The 19,550-nt window shown below is 37.4% G+C and overlaps 1 protein-coding gene across 4 annotated transcripts in view; it reads left to right on the top strand.

Annotated features, from left to right (window-relative positions):
• NDNF (neuron derived neurotrophic factor) overlaps positions 1-19,550 on the top strand; it is a 43,635-nt gene that overhangs the window by 9,934 nt on the left and 14,151 nt on the right. For 3 of the 4 annotated variants that reach the window (XM_033215143.1, XM_033215141.1, XM_033215144.1), the window contains exon 2: positions 17,605-17,793. In XM_033215143.1, coding sequence (XP_033071034.1) covers positions 17,606-17,793 — 188 coding nt within the window. In that variant the 5' untranslated portion in view covers position 17,605. Of the gene's footprint in view, positions 1-17,382; positions 17,388-17,604; positions 17,794-19,550 lie in introns of those variants that run through there. The other variant, XM_033215142.1, reaches the window with a different exon arrangement.

The following is a 19,550-nucleotide window of genomic DNA, read 5'->3' as shown; positions in this document are numbered from 1 at the left end:
TATGCTATTTGTTGAGTTTGATTTCTCCCCCCCCGCCCCGTGTATGTGTGTGTGTCTGTATGTGCACATATATGTGACAGACAAAGCCTTTCACATACTTTGGAGACAAGTTATCGGAAAAAGGAAATAATAAAATATATTTTCTTCAGTAAATAGAGCCCAATAAGAAAATTTGGGATTCAAAAAATAACTCATAAGTTTATTAGAGACACATAACCCATGATATTGAAACATATTCCAATTATGTATGGTAGCTGCAATCACTGAAAAATCAATAAGCTGCAGAATCCCTTGTGAAATTAGAAGCAGTTAGTAAATTTACCTATCAAGTTATTCCATTATAATGTTAATTATGTGGCATTCTTGAGAGGCAGGAGTTGAGGTTAGATCAGTTCTAAGATTTTAAAAATTATTTTTAAATTATTTTTTAAAAATTGGATGAAATTGTACATTTCAGCAAAATGAGAGCACCTATAAACATATATACAAATGATATGCCAAAAATTCCAAAAGTTTAAAACCCTTTAAGATTTACTAAGAAAAATAAGTTCAGATAGTGAAAGTATTTATACACTCAGCACTTCAGCCACCAAACTCAGTCTATATATTTTTTTTTAATTTCCACATTTAAAGTTTATTCACACTTACAAAGCAGTGACAACAAGCAGGCAGTTTCAAGACCTCTTTTTCTCTTGGCAGGCTCGATCTTGTGTAATGATCACTGAACATTGTTGACCGCAACACTCACTAGCTGCAGCTTTTTCCTTAGTGCTTCCCTTAAAAAAAAAAAAAAAAGGAGAAGAAAAACCACACCTCACTGTATATCTTACTTCCTTCGGGGGGAAAGGATTACATAATTGTGGGTCTGAATTCCCATATTGTGTCAGTACTTGTGGTTTGTCATCTCTCTAATTGTTGGAAGTTTACATGCTTGTATTATTTCATCACAATTTGCTATAAACTATTGAAAATGACTGTGGGATCTGTCTGTGTTGTTTGCCTTTTGAAAGTGTACTTTTCTTTAATCATCTCTTAATCCAGAAATAATAATGCAGAACATCCCAGGAACTGATCCTAATCCTCAGTGCTCTGATCTCAACACGTGCCTCTTAAATCCTTTGCTAGATATAGTGCCTAAAGAGCCCGAGCACACTCACCTTTGAACCAGCGTTGATCTAGTTTTGTTTATTAAAAAATGTTGATGTCCTCAGCAATGGTGTATGAAGGATAACAGAAAGCATATTAAGAGTTTACAATTATTTTTGTGATTATTTTTAAAAATCCAACATCTTGGCCTTTACTCTGTGCTTCTAATGAGTATCTAATTGAATAGGGTCCTAATCTTTTACCTGATAGGTGAGGTAAATAAAGATGGAATAATCTGATGCTGAAACTCCTTCACATATCTCTGTTTTAAGAGTAAGTCAAGACATGGTTTTTGCTGCCGAATAAAACGTTGCAACCAGTTTTGAGAAACTGGCTTACACTACTTGAAGATCAATAGAACCTTTTTAATTTTAAAAGAACATTCATATCAATTATTTCATTTAATCTCATAGCAATCCTGGGAATAATTGTCTCCATTTTGTAGATGAGGTAATTCAGATTGAAGGGGATTAAGAGACTCAGTCAAAGTACCAAAGCCGATCATGGTTTAATCAAGGACTTCTTCAACTTAGATCTTTGACTCAGATCTTACTCTTAAGTTGAGTGATCTTTTTCTATTTTGCTTTGGCAGCCTTTAAACTGTTTCAAAACTTGACTAAATGAATAAATGCATGAATAGATGAATAAATAATAAAAATTACATAGTAGTTGGTGGGGGGAGAAGGGGAAGTAAAGAACAGACCAAAAAATAAATTCAGGTGTTTGCAAGAAAACTCAATCCTGAATTGATGAGGAACTCAGACATGGGAAGAGGTCACCTGAGACACTGAACTTTGAGCTAGCAGAAAAGAGAGAGAAAGAAAAGGAAATGATATGTTACCTATTCTTTCTCCAAATTGTGAGATGGTGGCTGTGAGGGTGATCTGGCTGCGACATTTGTCACCCCTTTGATGGCCAGGGTTGATTAGGCTGATCTGGCTGGCTAGGCGCGTGTCCTTTCCTCCCTCCCTGCTCCATGTGCATCCCTCCTGAAGCTGCGTACTGGGCCAGAGAGGATGACTGTCCCGATGGAGGGGGACCGGTCTTTGGTCAAGGGTGTATGAGTAGCTGCGCTCCCCTGCCAGAACTTCCAAACAAGCTCTCAAATTACTAAATTATCAGGAACTAATATCTTTGGAGAATATTTTCTAATCTCTCCAGAGGTGTTTTTATGTGTTTTGGGGGCCTTGGATTTTATAAGAGGGCTGATAGAATAAATACATATTTGAAAACTGTTCCTTTTAAGTTACTTTCTTTTACAAAAACAAGTTAACTTCATACTTGTGTGTCCTCCCCTTTTTTCTGGAAGTAATATTTCCAGGGCATGGAAAGGGTTTAACCCTTTTAACTCTTTAAGGTCACTGGTACATCTACTCATTCATCTATCTATGGATTATATTAGCTTTATTATAGTTTTTTAAAATTACTCTTTTGGTTATGTCTTGTGCTTTGGCACTGGAGGCCACCACACATCCTTTAATAGTAAATACTTAGGCTTTAGTGCTGACCCATCAAAAGAACTGCTGGGGACCTTGGGGGTAAAGATGAGGGAGAGTTGAAGCTTCCAGACCATCAGATATTTCGGTAAATGTGGGATTAGGCCGACAGAATGAAGCATCACTGTTTTACTCTATGCAATTTATTATTCTGTAGTAGTAATAAATGGTTTCTTCTTGATCTCATTTTATTTATTAGTAGTATTTTTGCAAACTCTATTTAAGTATATGAACAAACCAGAAACTTTGGTGTAATTTTGAATCTTGTCACCATCTCCTAAATAGTCCATTGGTCCGTTATTGGGCTTTGTGATAAACACAAACTGCTCGAGGGAATAAACTTTTTTTTTGTAATGTAAAAGAGGTAGGCTGGGCACGGTGGCTCATATCTGTAATCCCAACACTCTGGAAGGCCAAAGCAGGAGGATCACTTGAGGCTAGGAGTTCAAAACCAGCCTAGTTTTGAACCTCGTCTCTACAAAAACTAAAAAAATTAGCTAGACATGGTGACATGTGCCTGTAGTCACAGCTACTTAGGTGGCTGAGGTGGGAGGATTGCTGGAGCCTGGGAGGTCAAGGCTGCAGTGAGCCATAATTGCACTACTGCACTCCAGCCTGGGTGACACAGCAAGACTCTGTCTCAAAACTAAAAAAATAAAACTAAAGAAAGAAGGTAGAGAAAAGAGAAAACTGAAATAGTATGGATATAATAATATTTCTTAGAAAAAGAAAGGATACGGGCAATGTCTCTCCCATTCATACCTCTCCCTAAATAGAGGTTTAAAATATTAAAACTTGGTAGTCAATGAAAATTAAAGATCAGAAAGCTCTAACAATCAAAATCCTAGAGATGAAAATCCTACTGCTGCTACTACCAGATTATAGGTCTTCATATTTTGGAAGTTTCAAAATAAAAATACACAAGAATCACGAGATTGGAAGAGACAGACCCATCCATCACCTAAAAATACATGAGAATCGCGAGACTGGAAGAGACAGACCCATCCATCACCTGGCTATTCGCGTGCAGTCCATGAACTGTCAACATCAACATCTCTTGGGAGCCCGTTAGAAAGGACCATTCTCAGGACTTACCCCAGACCTGTTGAACCAGACTCTGCATTTTAATGGGAAAACAGTGATTTCTGTGCCCACAAAGGTTTGAGAAGCACTCGTATATGCCATTCCTGTGCTCAGATCAGAATAGATCCTAAGCAAACCAAAATGTACATTATTTCAGAGGGAAAGAGGCCCTCCTGAGTAATATGCTATTTTTGTTCTTATCAGGACATTTTTGTGTTCTTAAAGACAGAAAAATGCATCCTTACACCAGGCTCCTGGACCATCCAGCACATGTCATCACCATATGGCAGCCATGCCAGTGGATGTCCATGATGTCCCCCTCAACAGATTAGAGATACGCTTCCAGACTATTTAGGTTTCATGCAATAACCTATTATATATAAATTTAGTGCCCATAAAATTGTCAAAACATTCATATTTTATTTGCTATTTAGCCTATATTCTCTCGAAACAAATTCTGTACATCAGCTACAGTAGTCAACTTGAATGTTCTTTTTCATTTATTCGTTATGCACCCACAAAATGTCATGAGTATCTGCTTGATGTTGGGCTCTGTGGTCAGTACTATAACTTGTAGATATACGTAGGATTCCTTTTCTACCCTTAGAAAACTCTAGAATGTGTACAAACAATTTAAGATGGTCTTCAATAGAAATATGAGCATAGAAAAGTGCACAACCAAATTTCTCTGTCATTGTTGAGGATTGAGTCTTAAAGAATGAGTAGAAGTTTGCCACCCAGAGAGGCAGTAAAGGCATCCTAGCAAAAAAAGTGGCCTGTGCCCAGGCTAGAGGCACTTACTGGGAATATGAAGCAGAGGGTGAGGAGCTTGTAGGAAATGAGTGTGGCAGAGTGCAGGGCTTGAGAGTGAAGGACCTCATGGGCCGTAGACTTCATCCTCTGGGTAATGGGAAGCCACCTGACTTTTAAGTTTTTCGAAGAGTGAAACAGATTTTTGTTTGTAAAGATGCCAATGTCAGTACCATAGACAATGAATGAGAGATGTTGGAAAAGGGTATGAGAGCAGTTAGGTGAGACACAATAAGTGGACAATTTGAGGCATTGGCAATTTGGATAGAAAAGAGAGAACAAATTTTGGAGAATATGCAGCAAGTAGATTGGCAGGATTTGAGGATTAATAGGACATGGGGATTGAAAAGTCAGATAGCATGAAGGTCCCTAGTCTCATAATTGGAAAGATGGTACTGCTACACTGGCATGTCCTGATTTTCATGCAGCATCCTCGTTTACCCTTCAGCTGCCTCATCAGGACCTACTGTTACACTTCAATCCACAAACATGGAAACCGAGGCTTGGAGCAGTTGCATCATCTGCCCACAGTCACAGTGGTATGGAGGCATTCTGGCAGAGGAAGGAGTGGAACTCAGATTCAAATTCAAGCCTGACTCTGGAGTCTTGAAGCTAAGAATTAGCCTTGAGGGTCTGGTAAACAGCCACCCCTAACTTCTTTGCACAGTACAGAAATTTTAGGAATTTTTCTGATGGGAGATATTTCAGATTGCTTTGCTGTCTACTGTTAGCTTCTTGAAAACAGTATAATTCAGCAAATATTTATCTAATGCCTACTTTATACAAGAAAACTAAAAACAGCTATGAAGGGAATATAAAGGGGAGTAAAAGGTAGTTTTTGTTCATAAACTTGTGTTATATAGGCCCCATGAAGAGCTTTTTTATAGGGACAAGAAAAATATAAAAAAAACTATAATTCAAGTGAGACGAGAAAGTAACGTAAGAAACTAAGTCTTCGGTTTCACCAGAGGACTGTAATTCCACCTTATTGGCCTCTGAGGTTCCCAGGGGACTTGGAGTAGGCACTTAATAAACACTGGTTGACTTATTGACAGTGTACAGGGAGAGCTCAGATAACAAACCATCTAAGTAAACACCACACTGTCGCAATCCTATTGAGAATTTCCCCGGAGATTTTATAGCCCTGTTTTGGGTATCTCACTCCGGAAAGTCAGGAAGCATCCTCCCTCTGTAGGAACACTTCCTACCTTTCAAACTGCTTCCTTCAGTGGAATGGCTTTGTCAGATATGCCTTTCTGTTGCTGAGCTCCAAACTCCTTCCTCTAAAACCATGCTGACCATGGGGACTGGCTGGGCTAGCCGGAGAGGCTCTAATCCGTCTCATCTGATAATGGACGTCAGAGCATCTGGTGTCCTCCCTGGGTTTAACACTGGCCAGTTATTCCTCACCTGACCTGACTGCCGGGCCCCGGTGAGCCAGGGCCTGTCTTACAGTCCCCGTGACTTGGCAGCGTGTCCCTCTTAGTGGCTGATGGTTGCAGTTAACTCAGGTGACGCAGGTTCGCAGGTGCAAAGCCTGGGAGACTAGTGTTTGTCTTTCTGCTGTCTCTTCCTCAGTGTTTTCATCTGTTAAAAGTCACTTCTGGTTCCAAAATTGCGTGGCTCTGTATGGCTTACTCTTCATGCGAGCCCTTGCTGAAATGTTCCTTCCTCAGAGAGGGTTTCTTGACCACTTAGCTTAGAAGGGCCCCTTCTTCCCAGCCTTCACCTTTCCAAAGGTCCTCTCTAGTCCCTTATCCTGTATCATTTTCTTTAGAGTGCTCAGTGCCCTCTGGGATCATTATATTAATTATACTTTGTTCTGTACTTGTTTCTCGTCCCTCTTATCCACTGAGTATAAGCTCTACAGGTTCAAGATCTTCACACTTGTTGTTCACTGCTTCATTCCCAGCATGTCAGGCAGTGCCTAGTACAGAGTAAATGCCCTACATATATTTGTGGAATTACCCACTGAACTCCGTAATCCCACCATGCTGGCTCTTTTCTGTTGTTACTGCCTTATTAGTGGGTATTGCTTCTTGTTACATCACCGAAGCTGGGTTATAAAAGATTTCTTTGACGGAAACTTTAGGGAGGATTCAACCCATGTGTTTAACAGACATCGCCAGCAGAATCACCAAGGCAGTTTTTAAAACCAGGTTTGTCATAAGAACAGAAACATCTTTGAACTTGAATCATTTTAAGTACCTTATCTTGTTAATATGGTGAGTAGAACTAGAAAAACCTTTTGAATGTTTAAGATCCTTTAAGTAGATAGTACGTATGGCCTGAGATAGATGGAAAATATACAAAAATTCAAGGTCATGACTGAATGAAATGATTGATAGTTTTTTAGTATCTTTTTTTCTTGCTGTACTATTCTGTTTTAGTCTTTCAGTTTTATCCTTGCTGTTACTAGCAAACAAAATCAGTAGTTATCTCAGTTCAGAAGAGCTAGTGATGGTTCAATTTGGTCCATCAGTAGTGTGCATTTAACATGCGTATTGCAAAATGTATGAAAAGATTGCTGAGCTGCCCTGTGAAGTATTATACATCAAAGCTTGCTATCCGTCCTAAAGATGCTGCCAGTCACTTCCTTACTCTCTCTAGCCTGGTTTTCTCGACTGTCTCGGTGACTGCAGTCAATTCCCTCCTAGTCTTTTCTTCACTGAGCTCACCATCTGCCACTTCCCTGCTCATGCTTGTGTAGTTTACTACATTCTGGATTACTCCATTGCCTTTAGAATTCCTCCAGGGATGGTGCTTCTTTCCAAATAAATGCCTAGTAGCATAAGTTATATGGTATTTGGCAGGTGTGAGTTTCTAGGAAGGTTCATAGGTTTTATTTAGCCTATCTGTTTGGATACAGCATATGAAGAGGTCTGGTCACATATACCAAACAGTAATATTTTCTTGTCAAATTTTCTTTGTACCTTCTGTATCTGTCTTTCTTAATTCTGTTTCTTTCTCATTTACCATAACCACTTTCCAGGACGAAAATATGCCTTCGGACTTCTTTCTCCTCTGGGTACTTTTAACAAATGGGTTGGCCTCAAATAATATGCATCCTTTCCCTTAAAATTTAAGTTCAAAGAAGCGACTTCTTGGGGGGCGGTGCATGTGTGTATGTATTGCCTTTCTCTAATATGTCTCTTCAACCATCCTTGTGTCTGGCAGATCACATTTCCCACCATGATAATTGAAATCAGTCTTCTATTTTTTTAACCACACTTCCTACTAATTTCCACTGTAGCCTTTCCTCATTTATGTTTCTCATCATTTAAAGAGAATGCCTTCCTCTTTTTCTCCTCTCTTCTAATACCTTCTTAAATATAATAACTAGTTTTTAAAACTGCATCTAAGATAGACAGCTATTCAGGCTATTAGATGCCACCTGAAAATTCTGTTTGACTAATTTATTTCTCTCATTTCTTCTATCTTTGCATTACTTTCTATTTGTCATTTTATCATATGCATGTTCCTATAATCAATGTGTTATTTTTTATTCCTCTTTTTTCCTCACTTCCTTCCTCCAACTTACCTGCACATTCTGGCAATCCAACTGCTAAACATATACCCAATTTTTCCATTATTCCTCATCTCCTCTCCAAAGTTGAAACAACCACCATCTCTACCATGGACAACTGCAGTAGCCTTCATCTGATCTTTTTGTTTTCACAAAGATGAAGTTGTTTTCTGCCTTTAACACTACCTCTTCTCTGAAATTCATTTTCTATACAATAGACAGGGTTATTCCTGAAAAAGCTTGGATCACTTCATGGCCTTTCCATGCTTAAAGAGCTTTCCACTCATGCCTGTAATTCCAGCACTTTGGGAGGCCAAGATGGAAGGATCACCTGAGCCTAGGGGTTTGCGACCAACCTGGGCAACATGGCAAGATCCCTTCTATACAAAAATTTAAAAACTAGCTGAGTAACGTAGCACACACCTGTATTCCCAGCTACTCAGAAGGCTGAGGCGGAAGGATCTCTTGAGCTCAGGAGGTAGAGGTTGCAGTGAGCCATGATTGCACCACTGCACTCCAGCCTTGGCAACAGAGCAAGACCCCGTCTCAAAAAAGTTGGTGGTGGGGGCCTTTCCAACACACTTGGAACAGAATCCAAACCCCTTAATATGGGTGTAAATCTTTATGTGATCGGCACATACTTGGTGCCGAGATAACTTACTTGGTCTTCCTTTCTTCCCTCACCCACTCTGTTCCACACTGATGTCCTTTCCTTTTGTCAATACCTCTTGCTTAGTGCAATCTCAGTGCCTTCACACCAGCTATTTCTCTGCCCAGAATGCTTTTTCTCCTGACATTTATTTGCTTCATTGGCTTCCTATTGTCATTCAGATGACAGCATAAATGTCATCTGCTCTAGGAAAACTCTAAATACTCAATCTAAAACAGCCCATCACCACACTTTCACACCAGCCTATTTTAATTTTTAGCATAGCTACCAGCAATGATGTTTTCTTGTGTATCTGTTTATGTGTTGGCTGTCACGACCACTAGAACACTCACTTCCTGAGGTCACAACTGTTCCTAGAAGAGTACCTGGCATGTAGCAAAAACTTATTATATAGATATTGAATTAAAATAATAAATGAGTGGAAATGCTGACATTGGACTCTGTTGGCTGGGCAGGTACATTTTGCCCATAAAAAGATTCTAAGTTCCTAAAATATATATTTTTTTGAGACCTCACAGTACCCGGTTGAGTTTGGAGTATGACATCAATACTTGACAAACTCTTAATCTCTTCATCTTTGCTCTTTTGGACATATTTAGGTTGTGGTATCCTAAGAAATCCATGGAGTGACTTACTGAAGAGTTAACTTCTTGGATAAAATGGCTATAAAAAAATCAAATTTTTAGGGTGCTACACACTGCAGGGACTCAGTATTTTTTGTTGACCACAACAATTCATGCCTCACCTTCCAGGCCAATATGTGCTGTTGCTACATGCTACTGGCGCACTGCCATGCTCCATCTTAGCTAAATTTCAGTAGAGAATGAGGTATGCAGTTTGTAAACTGCTTTGGGGAATGTTGCACAGGAAGTCATTTTCATTTTGTTGCAGATCAACAGGAAATAAGGCTTAGTTGCCAAACAAAAGCAAGAAAAGCAACCAAGCATATTATTCCTTCCTTTGGGGCTTTCTAAGAATCATTAGCATCACCTAAGACAGTGGAAGTTATCCCAGCTATCTCAGTTTCACATGTACAGGACATTTTGATAGGAAGAAGGTATTTAGTATTTTGTTCCAGTTTTTCTTTGCATTCTCCCATACACTGCTTTTGAACTTTGTCGTATCTTCTAATCACCCATCTGATACATTTTAAGAGTTTTACTCCTTTCTTTATTAAAATGGGTCTGGCTTCCTGAATTACAGACTACTATCTATGGGACATTTATTTCGGCCAATTCTATTGTTCATTATTCTTCTCATTGGCATTAATATTGCTGGGAATACAAGATTACTTACTTTAAAATCTGATCCTCTTTGAAATAATTCTGATTGTGTAGGCTTGGCCATCTTTTAAATTAGAATGCCCTAATGTTATCCCTGTTATGAACTCTGCATCATGAGACTCAGAGGGAGTGCGTGACAGACTGGAAACTTTATTCGAATCCTTGGCATGTTTTAATTTCACATTGCTTTTTTATATTAATTTAATTTCCTTCCAGAAGGAAAGTTGGCAGTCATTTAGAAAAGTGCTAAGGGAGGTTGGAATGATTGCAGTTGAAATGCGTGTGCAAGTCCCTAATCCATAGATTATTGACATAATGAACTCTAAAACCCTTAATAATCATGCCACTGTGCACTGACAGCCTGCATTTAGAGAGCTTTAGTGTATGAGTTCTGTACATAATGTCGGCTCTACTTTATTGAGCTGTGTAGAAGTTGGCATGTTATCGCAGAGTGTAAGCTCACCTAGCATGTGCCAGAGACCACTCCTCAAGGCAGACCAGGAATCCTTTACTTCCATCTGCTTTATTTCTCCCTTTTCAAATATGGAAATGTCAGTCCGTAATAAGCTATATTTCCTTCAAATTTTTAACAGATTCGGATTTTTAAGAACAACTAGCTTCAGACATTTTCATTGTTTGCAAAAGAAAACAAAATAAAACAGCTTTTGGGAATTCAACTTTTGATTGTTGCATTTTTGCCTTGAGGGAATCCGTACGTTCACGCTGACACATGGTGGACATTCAGTATTAAAGTGTGCAGTCCCCTTTGCTTGCTGCCCAGCAAGTCAACACCAGACACAAGGTTCTTCCCCCAACCAAAGCGATATATGTTTTTCTTACACCTTGACCAAATGCTTCAGATTTATTATCAAATGTGACATGAATGATTCAAACAAAAACAAATGGCCTTGAGTTTAAAAATGGAAATTTAAAAGACTAAATATTTGCACTTAGGAAAAGAAAATAACAGAAATCTCTGTGGCAGACCATTGCTTGAAATTATTCTTGCTAAATTATAATCATGCACTTTCCACTCTCTTTAATTAAACATTAGATTCCATTTATTCTCAGTACATTCGCTTCAAGTAAATCAGAATGCCCATCCTTTTTTGTCATTGTAAATTTGTTCCAACTTCGTGGCCTGCACATGACCAGGCACATTAGATAATTTTTATGCGAATCTCAGTGATACTATATATTTTTTCAAATTTTATACTTTATGTTATATTTATACTGATGAATCTGATCTTAAATTTTATAACATGTAACGTGTATAAGAGCTTGATGACATTTTTGACAGCTACATTTATACATTTCTGCAAAGAACTTGTTGTTGGTGTTGGAGGGATGGAGGAATTTGTTTTGATCATATTGTCACAGGTAGGTAAAGCTGTTGGCTGCTGTTCTGAGGAAGCTACAGTTTGAGAAAGGTCACGGTACCTTAATTTATATCACATCTTCTATTTTGAGAGCCTTGGACCATTACATGAAAGCCTAAAAGAACTTTATATCTACCAGATTTGCAATTGCTTGAATTGCTCAGATAATACAACCAAATAGCAGTCTGTAAATATTAAAGACAAGCTTTCTCTAGTGGTTGAAATAAGAGTCTGCTCTTAAGAGTCTTAATTGTCATATGTGGTAAAACCATTTAGTGGAATTTTAAGAAAAAAAATTAGCCAGATTTGTTTCTTATCACTGTGCATACAATTTCAAATAAGAAATGTTAGCTAACTGAACCAGTGGTTTAACCACGGTGAATAAATTGACTAGTTGATCTTATGTAATTGCAGATAAATTTTGCAAAATGATGGTAGTGGAACTGCTATAGACATTCTGGGGCAAGTTTAATTTTTTTAGGTATGTTGTGCTTTTTTGTGATGATAGAGGTAATTCTGGGCATTTAATTGATACAATAAATTACTCAAACTCCCTTTAAAGTTTTACTTTGCTTATCACTGACCGTTTTATAATTCACAAGCATTTCCACAGGTCTGTGGGAAAAGGATATGCCAGGTCAGTTGGACTGTTTAATTTACCTAAAAGTTCCATAGACTATGAAGTTCAAATTAATGCTAAAGAAAGTCTTAGAATTGTTTGTACATGCTCAGTTATCCATCATTTGCTGCACTCCCTACTCCTTGAAGAGCAATAAAAATGCTTTAAATCTATTCACTGACATTTTCTTTAAAACCGGAGGTGATGAAGGGGAGAAGCAAGTACCCATCACCATAGTCCTAAAATATTAGAAAGAATCCCTTCTCCATATCTCTTGGGTTGTATAGTATTTACCTGCTCACCAGAAAGTGAGCAACAGATACTCCATTTTTATACTTAAAAGTTTTCTCTTTGGGGACTACTACTCATTTGCCTTAACTCCAATATCAACTGATTGAACTCATAATGTTTCCACATTTTTGATCTAAAAATATGTGTGTGTGTATATATTCATACACCGTATAAACTAATTAATTTACTTTGGATTATCCAAATCCATCTCTACCTTTGTAAGTATAGACTATATGGTTAATCTTTGGCCAGTTTTATTTCCCCTTTTAACCTGTAGGATATGGGCATTCCAAAGAAAAATGTCATATCACCAATTATCTGTTTTCTAAAGATTGAGGTGTATCAAATCATTGGATCATTTTTATTTTCTCACCTCAGTTTTAGCAGTATCTGAGGACTTGTGCCAAATATGAAGGCCTTTGACAACATAAAAATAGCTTAATTATATATTAGCATCTATATCTTTTATTCATTAGTACTTTTCAATTGAAACAAAGTCAACTTTTTCAGTTACCGAATAACACCACCAAGTTCTTCTGGGTTGTGGATAATAACTGTGCAACCAAGTTGATCTGCCTAGCAAAATAAAAATATTTGGAATTATCCTAGCAACTTTCAACTTATGTTTGAACTAAAGCCTCAGTTGTAGAAAGATAGCAAGATTTGTTGCTGTGCAAACACATTTCCTACATCATCCACCAGATGGCCGTGAAAAAAGAAATAGTGCTTAAAGTGAAACTCTGATTGATGTTATTTAATGTAAAGTTTAAATCTGGATAAGCTCTGCCTACCTAGAAGTAACGAAAAGAAATGAGAGGAAAAGTTATGCCATTAGAGGGCACTTTTGTAATTTTAGAAAAAAAGTCTGTTCTTATAAAGTAATTTAAGGCTTATGCTTAAGAAGAATGAATTTTCATTGTTTATTCTAAATGACTAGTTCTTAAACTGTGTATCTGAGAGAGAACATTTTATTGGGAGGGAAAAATGTGTAAAATCTTAAAACCACCATTTGAATAATTTTTATCAGTAAATGTAAGTTGTAAAAATATATACAATATATCTGTACCGTCATTTTTTTGATTAGCTATATTCTGTGCTGCTTTTAAATACATTTTAACTTCTGCCTGTAACCTCACCAAATCGAACAAGCCATCAATGCTCCCTAATATTTAAATTTTTCCCCAACAGTAGTTGTATGTTATTAGATAATATTTGTAGAACCAGAATCTGACAGAGTATAAATTTCTGTGTTTGGGGTCCATACTAGTTTTTAAAACTTTTTTGAAAAGTGTGCTTTGCCCATAATTGGTATAGCAATTAAGATGGTTAAAACTGTTTCAGAAAAAAAAAAAAAATGTGGCCTGATGGAATTTTAGTTTGGGAAATATGATGTTTTTGATAAAGCAAGAGATAAAGTTCAGTCTGTTACCTATTTATTGGTGATCATCTAAATAAAAACATATACCTGAACCAATAAAGTAGGCAAACCAGTAAAATAGTTTAATAAATAGAAGCTTAGTGTCAAAAACTATGAAAGATTTGAGATTTTAGCCCACTTGCAAGCTAGTAAATTAGTCTGTCATAGTTTCATGGATGCTAGAAGAAGGCACGATACTCCTGGGTCAGAGACAAAGGCCTTTATTACTCACAGTGATGTATTTATTACTCAGGCAGAATATCATTATTTTCTTCCACTGGCTTCCTGACCCCCACTTTGCACAGGATGATGCAAAGAGGGCCAGAGGGCACTAGGCCATGTTTGGATTTTATTACAGGAGAGGATTTCTGAATTTAGGGACCTAAAATCTTTTATAATGGGTGATAGCCATGCCTGCTCTTTGCTCCAGAGGCTTTATCTTCCAAGGCTGCTCACTATACAAATATCCTTGAAAAGATAATGTGGTACAAAAGCAGTCAGTACTTCTGCTCCCAAGTGCTTCTGCAAAAACAAACACAGAGACCCATGGAGAATTGCTTCCCAACACTTACTCTGCATAATCCTATAACTTGAATTTGTTTACTAATATTCATTTGTTAAGTAGCTGAATTGGAGAATATATAATAATCAGATTTACCATATTTTAAGCCACCTATAATAAATAGTTCATGTTTTTTATGTCGGATAGTATTTATTGTATGACCTTACAATCTAAGTCTCACTTTGATCATTTTTAAAATGAGAAAAAAGAATAGTGCCTACATTATAGTGTTGTTGCTAGCATTAGATGAAATAATAAATTTAAAGAACTTAGAAGAATGCCTGGCATGTGGCATGTACATGACAAAATTTATTAATATTGTTTTTATCTCAGAATTTTTTTTCTTTTTTTGAGATGGAGTCTTGCTGGAATGCAGTGGCGTGATCTTGGCTCACTACAACTTCCACTGTCCGGGTTCAAGTGATTCTCCTGTATCAGCCCCCCCAGTAGCTGGGATTACAGGCGCCTGCCACCACACACAGCTAATTTTTGTATTTTTAGTAGAGACGGGGTTTTGCCATTTTGGCCAGGCTGGTCTCAAACTCCTGACCTCGTGATCTACCCACCTTGGCTTCCCAAAGTGCTGGGATTACAGGCGTGAGCCACTGCACCCAGCCAGAATTCATTTTTTATAAGTATCTGATTTAATAAAAAGAGAGTTATTTCTTAGGGCAGTTGAGGATGCAGGGAAAGTTCCTATCAGTCAACACTATTTCTCCAACTCAGGGGCTGACCTAAATATCCCGGATATCCTGGGTCCTTAGGCAACTGGTCCTGCTAAGTCATACTGTGGCACTGTGGTTGGCAGCTTTGTGGGCAAGCATGGGGCCTAAGGAGGTAAGCCTTGAGTGGCTCTGAGGCAAATATGCCTGTGTATCTCGCTTTCAAGTGCTCTGGTAGCATGTTTGCTATAAGTTTCTAACAAGTACAGAAAGTGAAATTCTAGCTATTTCTAAAGAGATTTTCTTCTTTAGTTGGCCTCGTCTGTTCTCACAAGGCAAGTTTTGGGGATGGTACTACAAAGAGAAATAAACTGGTAGAATTGTATGTGGCGTGTCTGTGGTATTTCTAAAGAGAGGCAGCATAACAAATGTCATTTGGATTTTCTGTTTTTGTTAGCTCCAAACAAAAGAGGAGCAGAGGGGAGGGACAGAGAGCGGTGAGGGAGGTCCCATTCCGGTCAGTCCACCACGTCCTTGCTTGGTTAGATTAGATCAACTTAGTCTTGATTTTGATCCATCCAGCCATCTTTTGCAGACATAGCCCTTGTCTACTGTTAGCAACTCTCATGAGCTCCCACTGACATCCCCAAGTTCTTTTGGATTTCTCCTTGACAATCATCTGGATTACTTCATGCAACTTAAGAAGGCCTGGTCTTACTCTTAAACTGCCAGCTTCTTAGGAAGAAAAGTTTATTTCAGTCACAGAAGCATTGCTCCTTAGAGATCACCCATCCAAAATCTTCAAAAAACTGAGGTCCGGAGTGGCTAGGTGAATTGCCTAAGATCACACATCTAGTTAGGAACTGAAACTAAACATCAAGTTTCTTAGCTCTCAGTTGAATTTTCTTACACTTGCAATACAATTAAGAAATAAGAGTGGGAAGGAAAAGCCTCATAATAAGTTATTATGGCTTTCTGGAGAGTTATTACAGAGGATGAACATTGGGCTCTGCAGTCAGATCCACCTGTATTTATATCCTTTCTCTGCTTACATAATGGAGGTTTATTTTTGCATAGGATAGCAGCTACTTCACAGGCTTATTGTGAGGACTAAAAGTTGTAATGCAGCTCGTGAACTTAGCACAGTGTTTTCAACATACTAGCTCTAAATCACTGCAGATATGTTGTATGGAAAACCGCAGAACACAGAGCAGAAAAGAATATTTGGAAAAAAGTAAAATGCTTTTTGCACAAGCTCGCTGTGAAAAATCCACCTCTCATGTCCACACTGTAAAAAGGAGAATGTTTATTTTTTTCAAACTATATATTTTTGCGATCTGAATCTATTTTTGATAGCATCCAAAGAAAGACAAAATGAAAATCAAATGATGTTTTAAGTAGAGATTGATTACAGTAATGTCTATTTAAAAATAAAACTGGCATTCACTTCATCTTGAATTATCACAAACATTTGCTATTTCAAGTACCTCAGTGTAAAAACACTATATTTCTCTAATGCTTTAATTCCCTGACACATGTTAAGTCAAAGAGGTAAAGGAAAACAATTATTTACATATTTCTTTCTGTGAGAAAAAAAATGTACCAAATGGTCAGAGGAAGCAAAGTTTTTTCATGACTGTCATGTCAAGGAACTTGCCTACCTGAGGCTTCTTGTTGGGAACATCAAGACATGTGGAAGACAGTGTCTTTGACAACACCACTACAACAATGTGCAGTAGAGAATGATCCATCATTACTTAGAGGATCTTTGATGAAAGTCAGTGGCAAATGCCAAAACGTAACTTAGTGAAAGTACTCTGCTGGAAGTTAAGACAAATGTTCTAAATATACACCTTTCTGACTTGATGTGTGAGTGGGGGTTCAAGCCCATTTTCTGAAACGATAGAGGTGTATATGTCAATGTTGTGTTGAAGACTCTGGTACCTGATAACAACTAGACATCAACAAATAACTCATCTTGTGATTCTGGATAAATTGCTTAATCTGTGAGGGAGATGAACTTTATGATTTATAAATCCCTGACTTAAGAAAATTTGATCTTGGAAAAAGCATAATACTATATAGAGAGTTATATATGTATAATCCCTAGTCAGATTTTAGGGAAGAATAAAAATAATTGAGCAGTGATGATTTTCTGGTTCTCAAAGAGTCTCTGACTTATGTTGAATGTAATAGTTCAATCATATCAGCAATTAGCAACTTGACTGCTGAGCAGTGATACCAGCCGACCATTGGTTTAACTTTTATAATAGTTTGAAGAACTGACCTTAAGAGATTATTTTCATACAAGCTTTGAGACATTGATACAATGTTATCTACAATGTCCATATAGGCTTCTGCTGTAATGAAGTGAGGATTTTCTCTCTGAATACCCAGAGAAGTTAATGCAGCAAGAGTCTTTTCATTTCAAAATCTTTTTAATGTCTGAAATTCTAGTGAATTTATTCTCAACATCATGAAATCGTTTGAAGAAAAAATGTAGTAAAGTTGCCTTCAAGATCATGTGCATGTATCAAAAATACGTGATGCGTCCCTAAATTTCCATCAAAGCTAAAATAGTGTTAACCCTTTAGAAAGTCTGTGATTTGCCCGAGTGTCTGCCTGCAAAACTAATAAAGCAGTCATTTCTGTTGCCTCAGGATGGTGCTGCTCCACTGGTGTCTGCTGTGGCTTCTGTTTCCACTCAGCTCAAGGACCCAGAAGTTACCCACCCGGGATGAGGAACTTTTTCAGATGCAGATCCGGGACAAGGCATTTTTTCATGATTCGTCAGTAATTCCAGATGGAGCTGAAATTAGCAGTTATCTCTTTAGAGATACACCTAAAAGGTACTCTCCCTGCAGTATTTTCTTTATTAAAAAGCTCACAAAGGATGCCTCCAAAAAAGAAAGTAACCTTTAGACCTAGTTTAGGTAATTTACATATCACCCTATGAATAGCATTACCGATTTTCTGTAAGTAAGGGGGAAAATGGTACTGCAACTTCTCATGAAATAAAGGCTGTTTGATTCTTGCTGATTGTCATCTCCTTTTGGGTGGAGTAGGCAATGCTTGCACTTCTTATATTTTGGAATGATTATTTTCTTCTTTTCAGTACAGTAGGCTATTTCTAAGAAGGATTCTGTAGGATTAAAATGAAATCAATTTTCATGAATATGTATAATTCTTCAAGAATTTGCATTAAGTTTTGTTTTTGTTTTTGAGACAAGGTCTCTGTTGCCAGGTTGGAGTGCAGTAGCATGATCATGGGTCACTGTAGCCTCAACATCCCAGGATGAATCAATCCTCCCACCTCAGCCTCATGAGTAGCTGGGACTGTAGGTGTGTGCCACCTTGCCCCGCAAATTTTTAAAATTTTTAGTAGAGATGGGGATCTCACTATGTTGCCCAAGCTGGTCTCTAACTCCGGAGCTCAAGTGATCCTCCTGCCTCAGCATCCCAAAGTGTTGGGATTACAGGCGTGAGACACCACACTTAATGCGTTATGTTTTAGGAGTATAATATTTCTTCAACAAATATTATCAGATTCTGAGAGAATCAAACTAAACAGTCATAAAAACTGACACTGTTTATTTACCTTTACTCCAACATCAAGAAATTGGGCTCACATAAAGTTTCTAAATATTTTGACCTTTAAAAAATATATAAATAATGTAAGTAATATGTTATAAATTAATTACATTTAAAATTACCTACTTTGTAGGGCTCAAACTCTTTTCTCCCTTTATAAGTTTAGAACACACAGTTAATCTTTGGATAATTATATTTCAAAACCAGTTTTTCCTTCTAACCTGGGATACAGTGACATGCCAAAGGATTAAACTGTCTCAGAACATTAATAACCCATTTTCTAGAGATTGAGGTATATCAGATCATTAGTCATCTTTTCAGTTTTCATTAACAGTAATCATGGGAGGTGGTGGTCTGAACCCCTTCCACTTAATGGCCCAGTCATATCTCCATCTGGTTAGTCAAAATGCATTAACTAGAGCGAACTATTGTTTGGATATCATTTTGGCACTGCTCGAGTGAAATTATTTGTTTGCATGACCACATCAGGCTAGTAACTGACTTGTCAATAACATATAAAATAATATTGAATCTTTAAATGACATTCATGAGAGTAAAGGCAGAGAAGGAAATGATTATATTGAAGGAAATTACTGTCTTGGTCCTGACTAAAATTGAATCTGTGAAAACAGTAAAAGGCATACAAAGCAGTCCTCATACTTCTAGTTATTCTTAACTATTAACTGAGTTCTTGCGAACACGTTTGGCTTTTCATATTATTTTGTCCTTTGAAATTTACGTGTGAGTGAAATCAAATAAAAAATTTTCTGTAGAAATTACTTTCATTTCCCAAATGCATTTGTGCACTGCCTTCTTTGCAGTATACTTTAAATACAGCATTCCACATTATGTAATCAAATCACTTAATTAAATAGTTCATCTTGTTTAGTCTTCCAGTTTCTTAAAAATAAGTTGCCTTTAAGAGTTGTTTTAGAGATTACACTTCTGAAGAAAAGCTCCATGTTTTTATTATGAGACATTATAAAACATTTTCTATTTTTATTTCTTTCTTTTA

Source organism: Trachypithecus francoisi, unplaced genomic scaffold (assembly GCF_009764315.1).
Source record: "Trachypithecus francoisi isolate TF-2019V2 unplaced genomic scaffold, Tfra_2.0 Lachesis_group1, whole genome shotgun sequence".
NCBI lineage: Eukaryota > Metazoa > Chordata > Mammalia > Primates > Cercopithecidae > Trachypithecus > Trachypithecus francoisi.
This window is presented reverse-complemented; position numbering and strand designations above follow the sequence as displayed.